Source organism: Leptidea sinapis, chromosome Z, assembly GCF_905404315.1.
Source record: "Leptidea sinapis chromosome Z, ilLepSina1.1, whole genome shotgun sequence".
Taxonomy (NCBI): domain Eukaryota; kingdom Metazoa; phylum Arthropoda; class Insecta; order Lepidoptera; family Pieridae; genus Leptidea; species Leptidea sinapis.
In genome coordinates this window covers 24,743,975-24,763,373 of record NC_066312.1, presented here as the reverse complement: position 1 = coordinate 24,763,373, position 19,399 = coordinate 24,743,975, and the positions used below count along the sequence as shown (strand labels likewise).

The 19,399-nt window shown below is 35.6% G+C and overlaps 1 protein-coding gene across 1 annotated transcript in view; it reads right to left on the bottom strand.

Moving 5' to 3' along the window:
- The window catches only part of LOC126978805 (neprilysin-2), an 86,368-nt gene that overhangs the window by 20,947 nt on the left and 46,022 nt on the right, over positions 1-19,399 (bottom strand). The window contains exons 4-7 of the mRNA XM_050827886.1: positions 10,659-10,766; positions 7,046-7,291; positions 4,352-4,563; positions 400-576 (exon numbers count right to left, since the gene is read on the bottom strand). Coding sequence (XP_050683843.1) covers positions 400-576; positions 4,352-4,563; positions 7,046-7,291; positions 10,659-10,766 — 743 coding nt within the window. The remainder of the gene's footprint in view (positions 1-399; positions 577-4,351; positions 4,564-7,045; positions 7,292-10,658; positions 10,767-19,399) is intronic.

Genomic DNA, 19,399 nt, shown 5'->3' with positions numbered 1-19,399 from the left:
TCAAAATAAACGCGGGTAAAGTTATACGTCCGAGTAAACCAATCATAAGCAAAATGTGTAATAATAATAATAATATAATAATATTGAAACACTTTTACACAAACTATCGTGCCCCTTGTTTGTCATAGCCTGTACTATGGGTACAAGACAACGATATATTTAATACAATATACTTACTTAAACATACATAAATACATATACACATCCATGACTCGGAAACAAACATCTATATTAATCATATAAATGATTGCACCTACCGTGATTCGAGCCCGAGACCTCTAGCTTAGTAGTCTGTGTCACTAACCATTGTAAACATTTGAATATTCTTGGTAGGCATAACTTTATACAAAGTTTATCTGTAAGGCCGTATGTACATAAAATTGGAATTCAAATACTCACATTAGCCAGCTTCATCTCAAATTGTAAAGAATCCTTAAGCTCGACTTCGGCTCTGGCGCGATCCGCTCCGAGTAAAATCGCGATATCCACCATGTATTCGTAGTATGCCTGCACCAGCTTGTCCGTGAAGCCCCGGTTGAGGTACTCGCGACTGAGACCCAAGGAAGCCTGGTCGAGCTGTCGATTAAAAATTAGGTTATGGACTTTGAAAAAAAAGGAAACGTATCCAATGTTAAGATTAACTACATATATTCTACTGTTATATTAACAACTGGCTTATTCCTTCATAACTTCCTATAGGGTAAAAATATTTCAAAACGGAAAAGTATATATATACATTAATGTCTGATAACTAGAAGTAGTGATTTAAATTAAATCTTACATATTTCTTTAAAAATTCCGGAGTTCTACACAACCATCGCCTTATATGAGAAATTCTCAATAAAGCTACGAAAAATGTTTCGACTCCGTAGTTCGAACTTTGAATATTTTATATCCGTGGAATAATAAATGTTCAATCAATACAAAAGGAACATATTCATGATAGCATCGAGTATCGATATTGAGTGGCTGGCACATCACTATGTTGGCAATATCAAAGTATCGAATACGCAAGATATTAACATAATACATTTAGTTACGCCATTTTAACCTTCCACACTTAAAATATTAAATTATATTGAGTTATAAATTGAAACTATAGTAAGTATATATAATATATACTGATGAAAAATGAAAACCGCCCATTAACTTCCTCAATACCCGAGGTTCAAATGTGACGCTATTAAAATGCATTAAAGACATTATTTTCTCAAAATTGATTCCTTTACAATTCTTTTTTGATGTCATTTCTAATATACTAGATATATTACTACTATATATACTACTACCGCTTCGGAAACAAATGGCACTCTGAGAGAGAAGAAGTGGCGCAAGAAACTCTCCCAGTATTCTTTTTTTGCGCTATTTTTAATGTGGTGGGAGTGTACTCTTAGGTTGTTATCGTATCGGTTCGGAAAAACTGCAAGCGGCCACTGTGATACGAGAAAAATTTCGCATATCGACGATATATTGTCTGTTGGTGGCATTAAGCTGCTTTATTTTAGTTTTAACGTTCAAGTAACTCCTTTTTGAAGTAAGTTATATTTTTGTGAATGTTTTTATTAGCCATCAATGGGTAAGTTACGACTATGGGGCTTATTAAATTCGTTGAACCGTCTATTTTACGAAGGACACTTTTAAGAAAATTACGTACTACATTTAACTGTAATGATTTCTGTAGTGTTATAAGAGACTGGGTTATCATCTATCATCAGGTCATAATAACGCTAGTTTGTCGTCCTTTTCTATAAAATAATGAACCAATCAGTTTCTCAATATACATTAAACCTGTTTATAACAAAACAAGATTCATATTTAAGAATAGCAGTAAGAAACTAATTGTTAAGGCTGGAATGAAGAACAAAGTAAGTGATATTGTTATTGACACATAATACTTACAATATACTTTAGACAAACAAAACGCGCGAGAGAAAATAACAGCGGTACAGCAAGATAGAAAATTAAAGCGTATCTATTATTATTGTAACCAATTTTGATAGATAAGTCGAAAACAGTCAGCCATTCTTGGAAATAGCTCTTTAATATTTTGAATATTAAACAACTAGATAACGCATACATCGACAAATCAAATAGATCGTCTATAGGCTAGTATATTCTAAGTAAATAACCAGTGGGAGGCTCCTTTGCACAGGAAGCCGGCTAGATTATGGGTACCACAACGGCGCCTACTTCTGTCGTGAAGCATAATGTGTAAGCATTACTGTGTTTCGGTCTGAAGGGCGCCATAGCCAGTGAAATTACTGGGCAAATGAGACTTAACATCTTATGTCTCAAGGTGACGAGCGCAATTGTAGTGCCGCTCAGTATTTTTGGGGTTTTCAAGAATCCTGAGCGGCACTGTAATGGGTAGGGCATATCAATTACCTTCAGCTGAACGTCCTGCTCGTCTCGTCCCTTATTTTCATAATAAAAAAAGTCTATACTTGTAACTTATATAATTCAACACGTTAAACAACAAACAAACACAATATTGCAAAGTAAAGTGCAGAAAGAAACTTCATTAAAGTTCGCGACAGATATGGCACGCGCTTACAACTTGACAAATAATTCGCCCCGCTCCATCATTTATTCAAAACCCCTCTCGCTTCACCGAAACTTCGCAAATGAACTTTTGTCTTGTGTTTTGTGAGTGTTTTTCAGACGAAAATAAGAAGTTTTAAAACAAGGGCGCAGAAAACAACTAGCTTTTGTTCTTCATCTTCACTCACTTGGATACGTTGATATCTTTTTAGTTAGAGACAGATTGAAGGATACGTGGAAGTTACGATGACATTGAGACATATATACAACTAAAATGTGATGTTAAAGTTATTTAGATGAATTTGTTACCATTTCGGGAAACTTGAGATAATTGGTATAAGCATTTCGGTGACGCGAATTCTGGAGATTTCACCCAACCAAAAATTGTCTAACTATATAGCAATATATATATTTTTTAAGTATTTATTTATCGCGCGCACCAGTCATCTGCATGTCGGTGACGCGAACCCTATTATATAAGATTTTCCCTTACCAAAAAGTGCCCAACGCGGCAAGAGAAGTTTTTACTTCAAAAATATTTACACATTCTCTTGTGGTTATATTACTTTAGTAAGGTAAAAAAAGGCAATTATATTGATATTATGTAATTATATATAACAAGATTGTGGAAGGATCGACCTGGGCGTATATTCTGCTATCAGAAAAGGGTTTAATAACGGCCAAGTAAAGAGTAGAAAGAAAAAGAAAGCATGTGTGAAGCATGCATGTCGAATGGCAGTGGAAGAAGTCAGGCGAGTATGTCAGGACCGCGGCCAATAGAAGTAATAATAATCTCTAATCTTTGCCGATTCTTTATTTAAATGTGCATTAGTCGCATATAATAAAAAGCAAAAATTTATATTCAATCAAAAAATTATGAACTAGTAGAAAAATGAAGTAAAGTTGTGACGGCGCAACTTTACAAAATCACAATTCTGTAACGATGCATTAACACGATTAAAGATGGACGCCGCATTAAGCTAGACTTCCAACAGTCAGTCACGCAGATTCCTACGTGAGCGATCTGGACGCGAACGCAAAGTGGCGCGGTGCGGCGCGAAAACAATAAACAGTCGATACCTATTGAAGTGGCCTACGTGCACGTAGGGCTGTGCAAGGCGCGGCGCGAATCGAAGCGAACTTTCGCGTGAACTGGATGTAACTCCGCCGCTGCCTCCACCATCGACATATTGGGATAGAGACGGTGGTGGTGCCATATTTACCCGCACGTAGGAGAGAATGTCCGCGTCGCACCGCACCGCATGAATACACTACATACACATGACAATAATAAGGCGATAGTATTAAACAGTACCGAAATTAATGAACTAACATTTGAGTATTGTATCGAGATTGCAGTGATACTAACGCAGCATCTTTGGCGCTGTGGCCGTTGCGATAGAGCCGCACTGGTCGGAACTCTAGCTTTACATCTTTCACACATTAACAAATTTTTCGACGTCATTGCTATTATATTTAACAAAAAATGTCAGGTTTACCAAAAATTCATTAAGCTTGACATCAAATTAAATTTCAAAATCAAATCATCAAAATTAATATGATTAGAGACTTTCTTTTACCCCTTTTCCCTCTGAGGATAAAGTTCAATGTGTTTCCAAGTCAGTGAAGCGGCTATTTCATTACTGCTTTGTATTAAAATATCTGTGAGTCAATATTAATGGGCAACAGAGCGTGCATATCATACAATGCAGGCGTCGATTTAAACTGCTTACTGTAAAACAATAACAAGCTTATTTCAATTGTGATCATTTTAATTCGCAAGGGAAGTTTGAAACTCGGGTAGACTTACGTCTATTATCCTTTTAGTAGAGTTCTTCACATCAACGCTGATAGAGAAGTCTAAGAAGTAGTCGACAGAATAACCAGCATGTCTGAAACGGTAAACAGACTCCTCCCAGGAGAAGGAGCGTTCGTCCCAGTTGTTTCCATCGAGGACTGGCCAGCCGCCGAGCCGACGCAGCATTTGCAGAAGTGGCTGAACCCCACGGGCTTCAATAGCAGCTGTAATATATTCCACATTTTATGTTATGATGACCTTTATGTTATATAATTGTAAATATTTATTTGCAGCATATATCATACGCGGCAGACGCTGTTATGTCAATAAAAAAAAAGGATTTTTTTTATGGTATAGGAGGACAAACGAGCGTACGGTTCACATGTTGTTAAGTGATCACCGCCGCCCACAATCTCTTGCAACACCAGAGGAATCACAGGAGCTTTGTCGGCCATTAAGGAAGAAGTACGCGCTTTTTTGAAGGTACCTATTTCGTATCGTCCTGGAAACACCGCACAAGGAAGTTCATTCCACAGCGTTGTAGAACGAGGAAGAAAGCTCCTTGAAAACAGCACTGTGGAGGATAGCCACACATCCAGATGGTGGGGATGATATCCTAACTTGTGGCGTGTCGTGCGAAGGTTGAATTCGGCGGCAGGAATCAGGTGAAACAGCTCTTCAGAACACTTCCCGTGATTAATGCGGTAGAAGACACACAAATATAAAGATATAAATATTCGGGAATAATGTAGTCTATAGCCATCGTAAATGAATTACTTATTTTATAATATGTAGTAATAATAAGATAAGGATTAATATCATATTTGTATTAACAGATTTTACACTACCTACCGCTTTATAATTGCCAATTCCTTAAATTATTAAAATGGATATAGTATGTTATACTTAAGAAATAGACATATGCAATCGCGGTCTTTTGTGTAGACCTATATAAGATACACAATTCCATCATACATTATTTTGTTATATCTGTAAGGGTTAGACAGCGTTTTTGTTGAAAGCCGTGTGGGACACGGCTATTTTTTTCCGACAGCACCAACAAATATCGTTAATTTATACAATAACTTATCATTACGTGTAGTCAGAACTATCACTGTGTGTACTAAAATACCAGCAGCATTTCCGCTTTAATAGCTAGCCCGATCTGTTTGCCGAAATATATCAGCGCTTGGGTTTCCAGCAGCCCTATGGAGACACACTAGGCTCCGCTGGCCAAGTGTCTCGACACCAAACGGCACAAAGTACTTACTGAGACCGACATAGTTGTGATGATAACTATCTCTCACCAAGTGAAGTAGTCTGGACATGAGAAGTGTGCGACGTCACTTAATACGCAGATTCCAATGTCACGGTCACGCACAGAGGATGCCGTTATATTAGGTGTAATACTGTTGTTGATACTATCGCTCATTATATCATTACTCATTTCATCACAATTTTGTCCCCCTTGGACGACACTTTGTTAGAGGTACTTTTAGTTTTGATCTGGATTTAATGGAACTTAACATTTCTTTTCTTATCATTGCTGTTTTTCATTTATACTAAGTAATAAATATTAATGACCTAGTAATAGTACCTTTTAAATATGAAAATTTAAGTCAATTATTTGTAAATACCATCAGCGCCCTGTTTATCAAAACAGACAAACCTTGACTTGCAAGCAATTTTCCTTTAAGAAAAATTAGTTGCCTACCAATTTTCCTTTAAGAAAAATTAGTTGCCTACCACAAATATGATGTGTTATCAAAACTGAACGTACAAGTTACATGAGACATTATTTATATTTCACAATTATATTTTTACACTTGTTTTCGTGATTTTGTTCATTAATAAGTCCTTGTAAGTTAGAATTTTGAAGTCAGCCGATTTTCCATTCAATCTTACAAGTGTCGAGCATAGTACCGAAAAAAAAATAAATTTGATTTTAATGAAGTACAAGAATAGTAGAACCAAGAGAAATTTAGAAATAAAAACAAAAAGAAACCACGCTCTGTCAACTAAATAAACATTACAAATTGCCAATTGGGAACCTCAATTGCATGCTGTTTATGACAGACATGTTGTTACAAAAGGCAGTGTATGCAACGCAGTTGTCGCAGCCACAAATCAAATAAAACGCAGGAGCACGTGACGGAAATAAGGGTGAGGCATCAAGGTGAAATTATTAACAAAACAATATATAACTTTTTTTTTATGTTCTATATTCTTAACTTGATGTTTACATTTCGACTCTACTATACTTGGCAGGCTTAGGGTTTGAACGCACACCTTGTTTTGTTTTCTATTTACGATCACATGTTATTATACCTTTTACTCAGGACTTCTTCTGAATTGACATAACAAAAATAATCCTATGTGATAATCAATCAAGCTAAGAATTTGTATCTCTCACAAAATTATTGTGAACTATTCAGGAGTTTTGGTTTGATAAAATAACAACAAACATTAAAATGAAATAAGTATATGAACTTATTCAATTACTTAATTTTTTGTTTTTTCTGAATTATTGTGTTAATATATTTAATATTATAAAATTTCATTTCAATATTATAAATAAATTGTAAGAAAAATATTTATATGTTCAATATTAGTATTGATTATATTCTGTAATAATTATTATAGTTAAAATATTGATTTTATTAAGAATATTTTAATAGTAAATAATATTATTAATACTATACTCACTCCTATTCATGCAAGCCTGGTACAATGTCTTGGCAAGTGCAAATGGCCTGGGTTCGTTTTCGGCTATCGGCTCGTCTAGAAGACTTCTGATCTGCTCTTGGAGCTGGTCGGTTATGATGGAGAACGTGTTGACCGATGTCTTATCATCAGGTATCCTAGTATTCTTCACGAAGGCACCACACGCGAAATTGTAGAAATCATCACATGGCTCCGTTTTCTCATCTATGTTCATGAGCAGTTTTGAAGCTAAAACAAAAGAGAATTAAGTTTATTTTACCAATATTTAAAGTTGTCCTCTATTAGCTGTAAGTAAATGAAATTAATGTAGGTACATTGATATTGTACTACGCATCAAATCGCACGACGAGCGGTAATTGAAAATGATAATATAACAAGTTCCGGAACCGCTCAGATTTCGTGCTCGGTACTTTTCACGGACATAAACATTACCGACATACATACATAGTCTGGCCACAAATACTGTTACAATTAAAAATAAACAAAATATTACGTTTTGAATTTAGAATCTGTCGTTTTCATATCATTTCATTTCATTAGGGAAAGAATTTGAAGAAATCCTGCCCGAAAGTACAAGATGAAGTTCAATAATAATAATAAAAAAAAAAGAAAGATAAGAAAGAAAATCTCGCGAGATGGCACCTAGAACCATGTGCGCAATTTAAAAGATGACTTAGGACTTGCAGCCTATAAGAGACGGACTGGTCATTTCTTAACTGATAATTTAAATAAGAATAGGGTGGTAAAATCGCAACAAACAGCAAATATCTGGTATAAATGAGAGCTTATTTGTTGGGTTAATTTATTCTTAGATAGAGCGAGTGAAGTTAAAAACAGAGATATTGTTAGTTATGAATAAGCAGGCACTATTCGTATGTCGGTTTGAAAGGCGTCCTAGCGTGGGAAACAGGTCTCACCTCTCCAGGTGACGAGCGTAATTACAATGCCGTTCAGTTATGGGATATTTAACCCTAAGCGGCAGTTCATTGTAATGGGCAGGGCGTTTCACTGATATCAATTGAATGTTTTGCCTGTTTCTTCACTTTTATCAAATAAAAATGTTTGACCTGATTCCTATCGCCGAATTCCACCTACGATATGCCACAAATTAGGTTATCATCCCCACCATCTGAATGTGTGGCGGTTCTCTAAGAAAAGATACGGCCATTTATCCCGCAAATTCTTCTTCGCACCAAACCATCATATGTAAATTCTTATAACTGATTCTCCTGCCCTGGTCAGTTGCAATATATCACTCACTCAACATAAAACCAATCTTCTTTCATACATTTGCTCTCATTTTTTATATTTATGGGTGAAGGACAAACGAGCGTACGGGTCACCTGATGTTAAGAAATCACATTCACACAACCTTTTGCAACACCAGTGGAATCACAGGAGCGTTGCCGACTTTTAAAGTAGGTGTACACGTATTTTTGAAGGACACGTTGTATGACTCGGAAACACCGCACAAGGAAGCTCATTCCACAGTTTTGTAGTACGTGGAAGAAAGTACCTTGAAAACTTCACTGTGGAGGAACGCCACACATCCAGATGGTAGGGATGATATCCTAATTTGTAGCATGTCGAGTGAAGGTGGAATTCGGTGGAATTCCACCTTCCCTATACACTACAAATTAGGATATTTTCTTATATTAGTTTCACTCTTCACTTATGATATTAAATTTGTAGCAAACTTGATCTTTTCTTTTTCAAGTTATTATATTCACAAATTTTATTGTCTTATATTTCACACACAATAGCTTCCAGCACGGCTAGGGTAACTTGGTAATGCGGTCTTCTCTCTACGTGGCTTGTAGATTGCGAGCGTGGGAATGTTGCAAATGTTATCTTAATGACTTCAACATGAGAAACTTAAGATTTCTTCAATTCTATTTGTGGATATATAGAATATTTGCGGGTTTTTTCTGATTCTTAGACATTTGTAACTTCAAGAATAGCGCATCCTCTGGTGTTGTAAGAGTGCGTGAGTAGCGGTTGCGTGTGTGTGACGTCATATTGTGTTGGTTGCACTGGAAGAGCACCGTTCGTTGCGCTAGTATCCAGCATCACACTGAAGTATTTTGTGCACCAATTGGGACAAAAACTATATGTAGTGTTTTTGTATATTTGGTTCGTTTATGACTGTTCTATTTTTATGTAAGTACCGTGTTTGGGGCAAATTAATATTTATTTATAATGCGGTAGAAGGTGCAGAGAGATCTCACATCACTTCGCCAGAGAATCAAGCTGCAGGACTGTAATAGTTTTTTTAGTGTTTTTTTTTTCAGTGGGCCATAGATAATATGACATTTAGATAACTATCGAATAGGAGAGCTGAAAAATTACTCAGGTTTAGTCCAGCAAATGGAAAGGCTAAAAGTAGATTTAATGCACATGGAGCAATACATGTGGATGGATGCGTGGGAAGATCAACCGAAGCGTATGTTCCTCAACAAGGTCGGGAATGTACTGCAACGAGAACAGCTCACAAGAATAGAGTACTTAAGACCTGGAAGAAAGGAACTGCTTGGTTATATGACAAGAAGATTGTATATTAACAAGGAATGTATAGAATATTAATAAAATCACAAAAATAATAAAACAAATGAATTCTTAAATTGTATCTATATTATAATTTTAACAGCTTTCCTCGGAAACGGTAAAAATATGTATAAGTACTAAATCATTAACTGTTTAATGATATTAACAAATGTAAGGACTAAATTGTTAATGTCATCGTTACGAAACTACTAACGGAACTGTTAATACACGACCGTTGTCTATTCTAAAGGTTAATCCGTTCCTGGTCCGCTTACAAACCGCTTGATTGAAACGGTTAGAGCAAGCTTACTGTGGTTCAAACTATCTATTTCGAATCCAATTAAAAAGCATTGAATTTCAGCAGGATATTAGAGATCTTTGGATAAACCGATTATAATTGGATTAAATACAGTTGTCGCGACCCAATTACTTAATTATTACTACCATTTCTTATTCTTCCTTATAGAAACAGATTGCTTCATTGCATTTGCAGAGCACTACACATATTCCCTAATATTTACAGGAATAAAATTGTCAAAACAAATATTAATTATTAAGTTATTAAGTTCAGTTTACAAGTCGATATCCAAATATTATATTTTGCGAAACTTTCGAAAAAGAATTGTTAAACACAATGATGCAACAACATGGTAAAAGAGCTTGCACCCTCAGACTATTAATTGAATAAATTTAATTGTTATACATACTGAGTTTCTTGCTCCCGTAGTTCTCTCGTCTGAGGCATATCTTTTCGAATTGTAAAAAATGTATTATGAATAAAAATATTTAAATATGCGTTTCAATCTGTCTCTGTATTACTGCCATTGGTTCTTTAAAATCCACACACAGCCATAATGTTGACAAGTCTCTTTCCACAGGGGCAGGAAAGCTCACATCAATAATAGCTCACATGATTAAGTGCAAGAGCTCCGACCACAATGGATTAGACAGTGCAGGACATTGTTTTTACTTGAGTGCAATCGATATTGTCTAGAATGGCACTTAAGATGTTTTAGGTTTTGGAGATAAAGTTATATAAACACTCTCTTACCTGTGTGAACACAGTCAGGGTCTTTGCAGACTGCCGGTTGATCTTCCTTAGATATAATGGCCGGCGAGAGCTGCTCTGGCACTCTAAGTTCGCTGGTCTGTGGTGCATCTATAACAAACATACTTATTAGTAATTTAACGCAATTTCTCATACAGCGGCTTAAATGGCCTGTGACAAGGTCATAAATGAGTGTGTAACAGAACTTAATACTAGCTAAATGTTTGGCAGAAGAAGAATTATTATCTTCCAAGAGTGATTCATGTTTAGGCGTAGCTGAACCGTTCACCTTCATAGACCACAACAAGTTCGCAAAACTATACAAAAACAACTTACGCAAGAGTGGTATAAATTTTTCATTTTTCAAATTAAAGTATTTATTATAAACTGCGAGTACCGAATTACGACTTCAAAAGTGCGTTGTTAGAAGTGTAACGGTGCAAAACGTTGCGCAAAGATTAGTTTCTTAACCGTTAAGCTGTTGCAATGTTTGAGATAATTAAGTTTAAATTATATATATTAAAAAGCAGAAGTATCACCAGCAGTACCTAAAATGAGAAAGAATAAAAATCTATTGATTTTTGAAACATGAACAGTTTTTATTTGTTGAAATTGATCTCACTCGGTGATCGTATTATAATTCGTATTATTAACCTCGTCTTTACGAAGATTTTATTTATTCTCTTATATTTTTACTGTTTGAATTCGTATCATATAAGAGAATGTAGTTTTGAAATCATTTACATCTCACGCAAAATGGGTATTCAAAAATGAACAATAAACAACTAAGGTAATCGCAAGTTCTTTAAACTTAAGTCTGTCCGGGTTTTTTTGTGTTCATCACGCTTATGTTGCTTACGAAACTTCCTCGTAATTTTTTAACTTATAAAAGATAAGCACGTTTATATTAGTTCTCAAAGACCAAGGCAACGTACGTTTGTTCGTATTAGGAGTGCACATTAAGGGAAAAAGTAGAGACTGAATAACCTTTTCGTCCTATTGTCTAAAATCAAATGCATTTTTTACTCATAAATCACTTATTGAAAGTCAAAAACTACTATCCATTCGAAAAAGTATGCCTAAGACCTGAGAAGAACGGGCGCAAAAAACTCAGTGGGCTTCTTTCAGAGCGGTCACTCGCTATTTACATAAAATAAAGTATACAGGTTATTATTTTTTAATTAATTGATACACCCACTACAATACTACTCTACATATAATTTTTTGACCTACATGAATGAATACGTAACTTCAGTGTTTGAGAGGTTAATGCAGACATTTTATAAATACGACCACGCATTGTTAAAAAAATTTCTTTGAAACTTTCTTCCTATTTACTTCATTTCTTCTTTTCCTCAATTTTTCAACTTATTAAATTTATTGTTGTATATCTTGAGATAAAACTATTCCAATTTACCCAGGTCCCATCGCTTCAGAGGTCTGGTCCCAGATGTTAAATTTTATATTTATTTAATTTGAATCTTAACATTGAGTGTGTCTTTACGTGTGTACTCAGGGGCACACGTTCTAAGCACGATTGGAGAAATGCCCTCCGGCCCGCTCGATTTCCTGATGTCCAACGAAAACAGTTTTCTGTCTGAACTGTACTTCAGGCTATGGTCCGCGGTGTTTTTCCGTTTTCGTAAAGAGTCGGGTTGGAAGCAAAAAGAAATCTACACGGAGCCAGAGAGTACAGGTCCTAACCCCCAAAATTGCCGAGACGGCGACAGCAGATATCCTCCCTAACGTACACACATACCCCGGCATGAGGCAATAAGTTATGCTAAATTTTGTACCCAGGGTACGTTAAATATAACGTATCGCTAGGTACACGGCGTTTAAATTAGAGTGGAGTCCTCTGATATTGCAAAGGTCCACGTTGAGCGTGGAGCGGGGTGCCATGGTGTTACTACCTCGTTTGTCCTCGGACATGCGCGGTTCTATGCCCTCCTCAGAATACGAAGGGCAGCCCGAGCGAGAGTGCTTGGGGAGGGATTCTCCGACTCTGGTAGAGCCGGTACTCTCATGGAGTAAAATCTTTTTTGGACCCGCTGTCATATTCGGGTGGAGGGGGGCAGGGGTGGCCTCCAGTCGTCGACACTAACTTACCGCTACTTCACGCCGGCATTCTGTGCGAGTGTGGCAATTAACCCGGACGAGTCTGGCCCGATTGTGCTAACGTCATAAGACTCTCCCACTTACGACATTACGACACCCTTGGGTCTCTTACGACGCCCCGGGGAAGTTTTTTTATAGCAGAGAAGAACAAACAAGTGTTCAGGTCACCTGATTTTGAGTGATCACCAGATGAATCACAGGAGCGTTGCCGGTCTTTTAGAAAGTTGTACGAAATTTTTTTAAAGGTACCCATATAGTATCGTCCTAGAAACACTGCACAAGGAAGCTCACAGTTTTGTTGTTGTTATTATTGTTAATGTTGAAAAGAGCTTAAATAACGATTGAATAATTTATCAATATCTAATGACTTTTTTTATAGAATCGGAGGAAAAACGAGCGTACGGGTTACCTAGTGTTATGTGATCACCGCCGCCCAAATTTTCTTGCAACACCAGAGAATCACAGGAGCGTTGCCGGCCTTTAAGGAAGGTAACACGCTTTATTTGAAGGTACGCATATCGTATAATCAAATAACTTTCACAATGCCAAAACGTATACTACTCTCTACCGATAAAATACTAAAACATTGCGTTCAATGTTCAGTTATGTTGTCAGACTCATTGCTGCCAATCCACGAGTCAATTCCAATAAATAATTCAAACAACCCCTTACATGCAAACAAAGTTACATCGAACGTGAATTCAATACCATCAGTATTCGTAGAAAGTAAATTGTCAGGTGTTCTGTATGAGATTCAAATAAATTCCGCTCTGTTTTATTAGTTCAACTCTATGACATTTATTGCAATAGAGACTTAGCACGTTTAGTGTTCAATAATTACAAAGCTCATTTGTCCTCCAATCCCGAAAAAATATATATTGTATAAGATTTTTTTTTATGAAAATAAGGGACAAGACGAGCAGGACGTTCAGCTGGTGGTAATTTACACGCTTTGCCTATTACAATGCAGTGCCGCTCAGGATTCTTGGAAAACCCGAAAATTCTGAGCGGCACTACAATTGCGCTCGTCACCTTGAGACATAAGATGTTAAGTCTCAATTGCCCAGTAATTACACAAGCTACGGCGCCCTTCGGACCGAAACACAGTAATGTTTACACATTACTGCTTCACGGCAAAAATAGGCGCCGTTGTGGTACCAAAAACTAGCCGGCATCCTGTGCAATGGAGCCTCCCAATGGTAAGGAATGCCTAAATTTAGAAAGATTTCTGCTTTATCTTATTTTATTTTTATGTAACTTCAATCGTATTTATTTCAAAGTTAAATTCAAATAAACTTTATTCAAATAGGCTTAAGCTAAGCGCTTTTGAATCGTCATTTAATAAATATTATAATTAAATTACTGAATCTATCACATGTAACCAGTGGGAGGCTCCTTTGCACAGAATTCCGGTTAGATTATGGGTACCACGATGGCGCCTATTTCTGCCGTGAAGCAGTTATGTGGAAGGATTACTGTGCCTCTTATCTCATGTCTCCATCCTGTCTCAAGGTGACGAGCGCAGTTGTAATGCCGCTCAGATTTTTTAAGGTTTTTTCGAGAATCTTGAGCGGCACTGCATTGTGACGGGCACGGCGTTTCAATTACCATCAGCTGAACGTCCTGCTCATCTCGTCCCTTACTTTCATTACAGAAAAATGTTCGGAAAAAGTTAAGCTCGTGAGAAGAACACACAAGAAATCAAGGGCCATTCGTTTATACAAATAGAGTATTTTACAACGGCAATTTTAAAATTAACAAAATACTTATTAAAGAATTGAAACCAATCAAAACCAACGGCTATGCCACATGGAAGGGAAGTAGCTTAAATATTGCAGATATATATATAGCTGTGGAATGAGCTTCCTTGTGCGGTGTTTCAGGGACGATACGACATGGGTACCTTCAATAAAAGCGCGTACACCTTCCTTAAAGACCGGCAACGCTCCTGTGATTCCTCTGGTGTTGCAAGAGATTGTGGGCGGCGGTGATCACTTAACAACAGGTGACCCGTACGCTCGTTTGTCCTCCTATTCCATAAAAAAAAATATAACATTTTACTCAAAGAATATTTTATTTTAATTAAAAAGCAATTTAATGTGCTTTCATAAATATTTAAATTATAAATACAAATAAAATTATAAGCATTTTATTTCTTTTTGGTACGACATAACAATTAATATTATCAATATTAAATTCAGTAATTTTATCTTAAATGTTTTACATAAAATTCTTTGTTTTGAGGTCACGATCCATTTTCATTGAATGAAAATAATTTGCAGCTGTTATTAATTGTTTATTCAAGTGATGGCAAAATACTACTGATCAATTTATTAGTCATTATTTTAAATATAATACCTACTGTTTAAAGCACTAACAACAATATCATTTGAAATCGACAAAATATTTAATCATACCTATCTTTCCCTGCAAAATAGCACTTATAACTGAGTGCCAAGTGTGAGATTTTATTCCTATTCGATGGAGTAAAAGTTAAGTACGGTTTGAATGGCGTCGAAACAGCGCCATCTAGTGAAATTAGAGGAAAACATCCTAGACGTTATGATGACTTAATATAATTTGATCTTTACACACTGGTGTAAACATTGTGAGTTTTCCAAATTTATAACTGTGCGGTAGTAAATGGACCCCGCGAGATCCAATCAGTGTCCCTAGAATAACCACCTCGGCGTTCTAACGGCCAATTTCGGCCGAACAAATCCATGCTTTAGTTAAAGATGATTAATTGTCATTCCCAATATTCAGTCTATCTCAGGTTGTCAGGCCTACTTGAGATAAAAAATCTTTAGACTTTTCTGTCGCAATAAACTTATCGACGGTAACTCATCCGTACACGCTGTCTGTCAATAGGGAGACGTATAGCTTACCAGGGATATAAATTTGCATGGAAATTGCAACAGTGCACTGGCGATAAGAATGACTAATCACGTGTATTGGGACAGCTTCAAATTATTGACAGCTAATTACTGACAGTAGAAGGTAGAAATTGATCTCTATCTGTAGATAGTATATTGGGAACAGCCGTTAGAACCATCAGTATATATCATCCATAAATCGATCCTCAATGTCAATCTTAATTTCCAATTGCCTTTTTCAAGAATTTGTGCACACTAACCATCACGTGAACGTATAGCCCAGCAGGCTCGACACTTATCATAAAAAAGATGAGTCATTTGTCCACCACTTCTTCTCTTAAAGAATAACAAAAACGGAGGTAGGAATCAGACATAGCCCGTCCTTCCGCACATCACTTATTTACTAAAAACTCAACAAATCGCACTTTAATATATAAAATAAGACTCGTATTTAGTTATTGGAAGAACAGAACATCTGATTGTGTATATAATATCCAGACTTAACTTTAATATGGATTTGTAACTATTTAAAATAATAATTAATTATTTAATTTATATAATACTAGCTTTTACACACCACTTTGTCCGCGTGAAATAGTTACTCTGGGCAGATTTATTTTTTATTTTTTGGGATACTTTGCAAATAATAAACATTCAAACTGCTCTTCCGCTGCTGGCAGATATGATATAGCACATATCACTTGTCAGTGTGTACAGTCTCTTTAATAGTATTTCTCTGCGAAATTTAATCTTCTTATCCATGCAGGCCAAAGTTTCGAAAATGTTCGAACAAACACTTATAAATTACCTCTTATTAATTGCCTAAATACAAAGTTTAATGGTGGTTCCATACAAACTTCCTATTTCAATCAATCCATTTTTTTTTCGCAATAAAAAGTAGCCCATTTTCAAGCTTTAGTCTATATCTGTACTAAATTTCATCATAATTTTCAGTGGCATAGGCGTGAAATCGTAACAAACAAACTTACATTTATAATATTAGTAGGGATTAATTCAACACAACGTTGATTTCAGTGAAGTAAAGCGATTTATTTGTTGTAATAAAGAAATTTGCTTTATCTAAATCACGATGAGTGAAGACATTAAGTAAGGTTACTGTAACAATGGACACGAGTTCTGACTAACACAAATGGAGAGAGCTGAGCATGTCCAGAAGAAACGAAGAGATAATTGAAGGAGTTGTGTTCCTAACCGGAGTCTATACCAATGAAACCAGCAACATATTATTTTCTTTGATCATTGCGAGTGTTAAACATTAAATAATTCAACAAATCAAGAACTTTTTAAAGGATTAGAACTATTGTCATTGTATTTTATAATAATAGGTTTTTGCGTTTCAATTATTATCTTATTAAATCTGACGTTTCGTGACCTTTGCAGAGCAGGTTTTCAGGAGGAAAGGGTTGCGGATAAAAAAGTCTTAAATAAATGCATCCCTTAAAATGTATTTTATTTGAAAAAGAAATATTTGAATACAAATAGACGCGAAAGTATCAAACGTGTTTGAAAGTGTTCAGAATTCGGCTGAACAATGGCTGGTCCATGCATCAACTGGTGAACCAGTGTTGCTTGTGGTTCAGGTTAACCTATTATAGTTTATAAATAGAATAAATAGTTGTAGTGATTTTTTACAAACAAAGATTTCAAGCTGTAAAAGTGAATGCATCCAAAATACGATAATTTTTATTTATGAGGTTAGTTTTCATTACATAATTTATATATGAGGTTACTTTTTATGGAATTTTTGATATTTAAAACGCTTTCTAATTTTGAAAATTATTCATATATTGGATTATCTTACAAACTAGTAATTTATTATGAAAATATTATTACAGCTATTGTAAAATATTCGTTAATGTAAAAGAGTGGCCGTTGATTTTTTTTTTGTATGTTCTTCTCATGAAGTCTACATTTTCTGAACATAAATTTACCGATTATACCATATTCATTTATTTAATTGAAATTCATAATGACTATTCAATAGCACTTAATTTAGGCCTATTTGAATACAATTTGTTCGACTATTAACTATTTACTAATGACTTATGCGAACTCGCATCCATAGTAACCGTAACCTTAGCTAATGGCATGAAGTGATGATAAAAACCGGCAAGAATCAAGTCAAACAGCTCTTAAGAATGCACTGTAATGTCCACTGTAGAAAAAACACTTTGATGTAAGATCTTTAGGCAACGCCAAGTTACCTTCTTTGTTACTTTGCATACTTGTATCTTATCGTACTTTGAATATAGAATAATGATATAAGTACGATGTTAACTCGCAGACAGTTACACGTAAAATTATTTACACTGAAGGCTGTACATACATGTATTAACCAGTTTGATGATTCACGTCATATTGACCTCAATCGGTATGTTAGACTGAGATTGTTATTGTATATTTATTGTCGTTCTCTTGTACATAAATATTGATTAAGTCCAAACATTTTAAACAAAATACATCAAGAGTACAATTATTTTTGTAAGATATTGTAACGGGCTAGAACTACAGGGCTCGGTAAAGATCAGTATAAGTGTAGTAAACGTCCCAGCTGACGATATAAAACATCTTACTATACCTTGTTAACACTAATACACTAATCACCAGTAGAATACTCGAAGTGGGAGGGTCATACGCACAGGATGCCGGCTAGAGTATGGTATCACAACGGCGCCTATTTCTGCTGAGAAGCAGTAATGTGTAAGCATTACTATGTTTCGGTATGAAGGGCGCCGTAGCTAGTGAAATTACTGGGCAAATGAGACTTAACATATTATGTCTGACGGTGACGAGCGAAGTTGAAGTGCCGCTCAGAATTTTGGGATTTTTCAAGAATCCTGACCGGCACTGCAATGTAATGGGCGGGGCGTATCAATTACCATCAGCTTAACGTCCTGCTCGTCTCGTCCCTTATTTTCGTAAAGAAATTTCACTGAACGCCCAGTTACGAATAAAATAAAAGGTACGCCTCGCGTATTTTATACCTCTAATATGCTATACCTAGATTATGGATTATACCTGCGCTCCAACTAGATATCGCAGGTGTAGTCGCAAGGTGGGGCAACTAATACTACGCCCAAGTAGGCGTACTCGAGCCAGTCTCAAACAATGCGTGACGTTGACTTAATAGTTTTATTTTAGTTAAGTATTACTTTGTTTAGTAATATATGTAAAAATTATAAATATTATGATATCCTATTATAGATAAAATTCACAAATAATTGTATTATACTATAACATTTACATATAATAGTATATGCTTTATAGCTGGCTGAACATAATATGTGCAGAGTAAAAAACAAAAGATGGGCGCTGAAGGTAACCAAATGAAAAGGGCCGATAGGAAAAAGACAAGTCGGAAGACCCAAGAGACGGTGGGTCGATGACATAAAAGAGATAGAGGGAAAGGAAAAGATAAATAATAGGAATAGGAAAACAAGACAAGATAGAGAACGATGGAAAGATATGGAGGAGGCTTTTCCGAATCAAACTAATAATTTGTATTAACTGTACTAAGTTTAATTTAGAATTAACTATTTTAACTTACGTTTAAAATTTTATTTATACAAAAGACAAAATGTAAAAAGTGATTCGTAATAATGTGTTGGGTGGAATGTCGTTTAGCTAGGCAATTTGTAAGAACTTTCTTACAATTCAGAATGTATTTACAATGGTGGCTTTTGGTAAAGTGATGTAAAGAGTTTCCTTCAATTCTAGTAGTTTGAGACT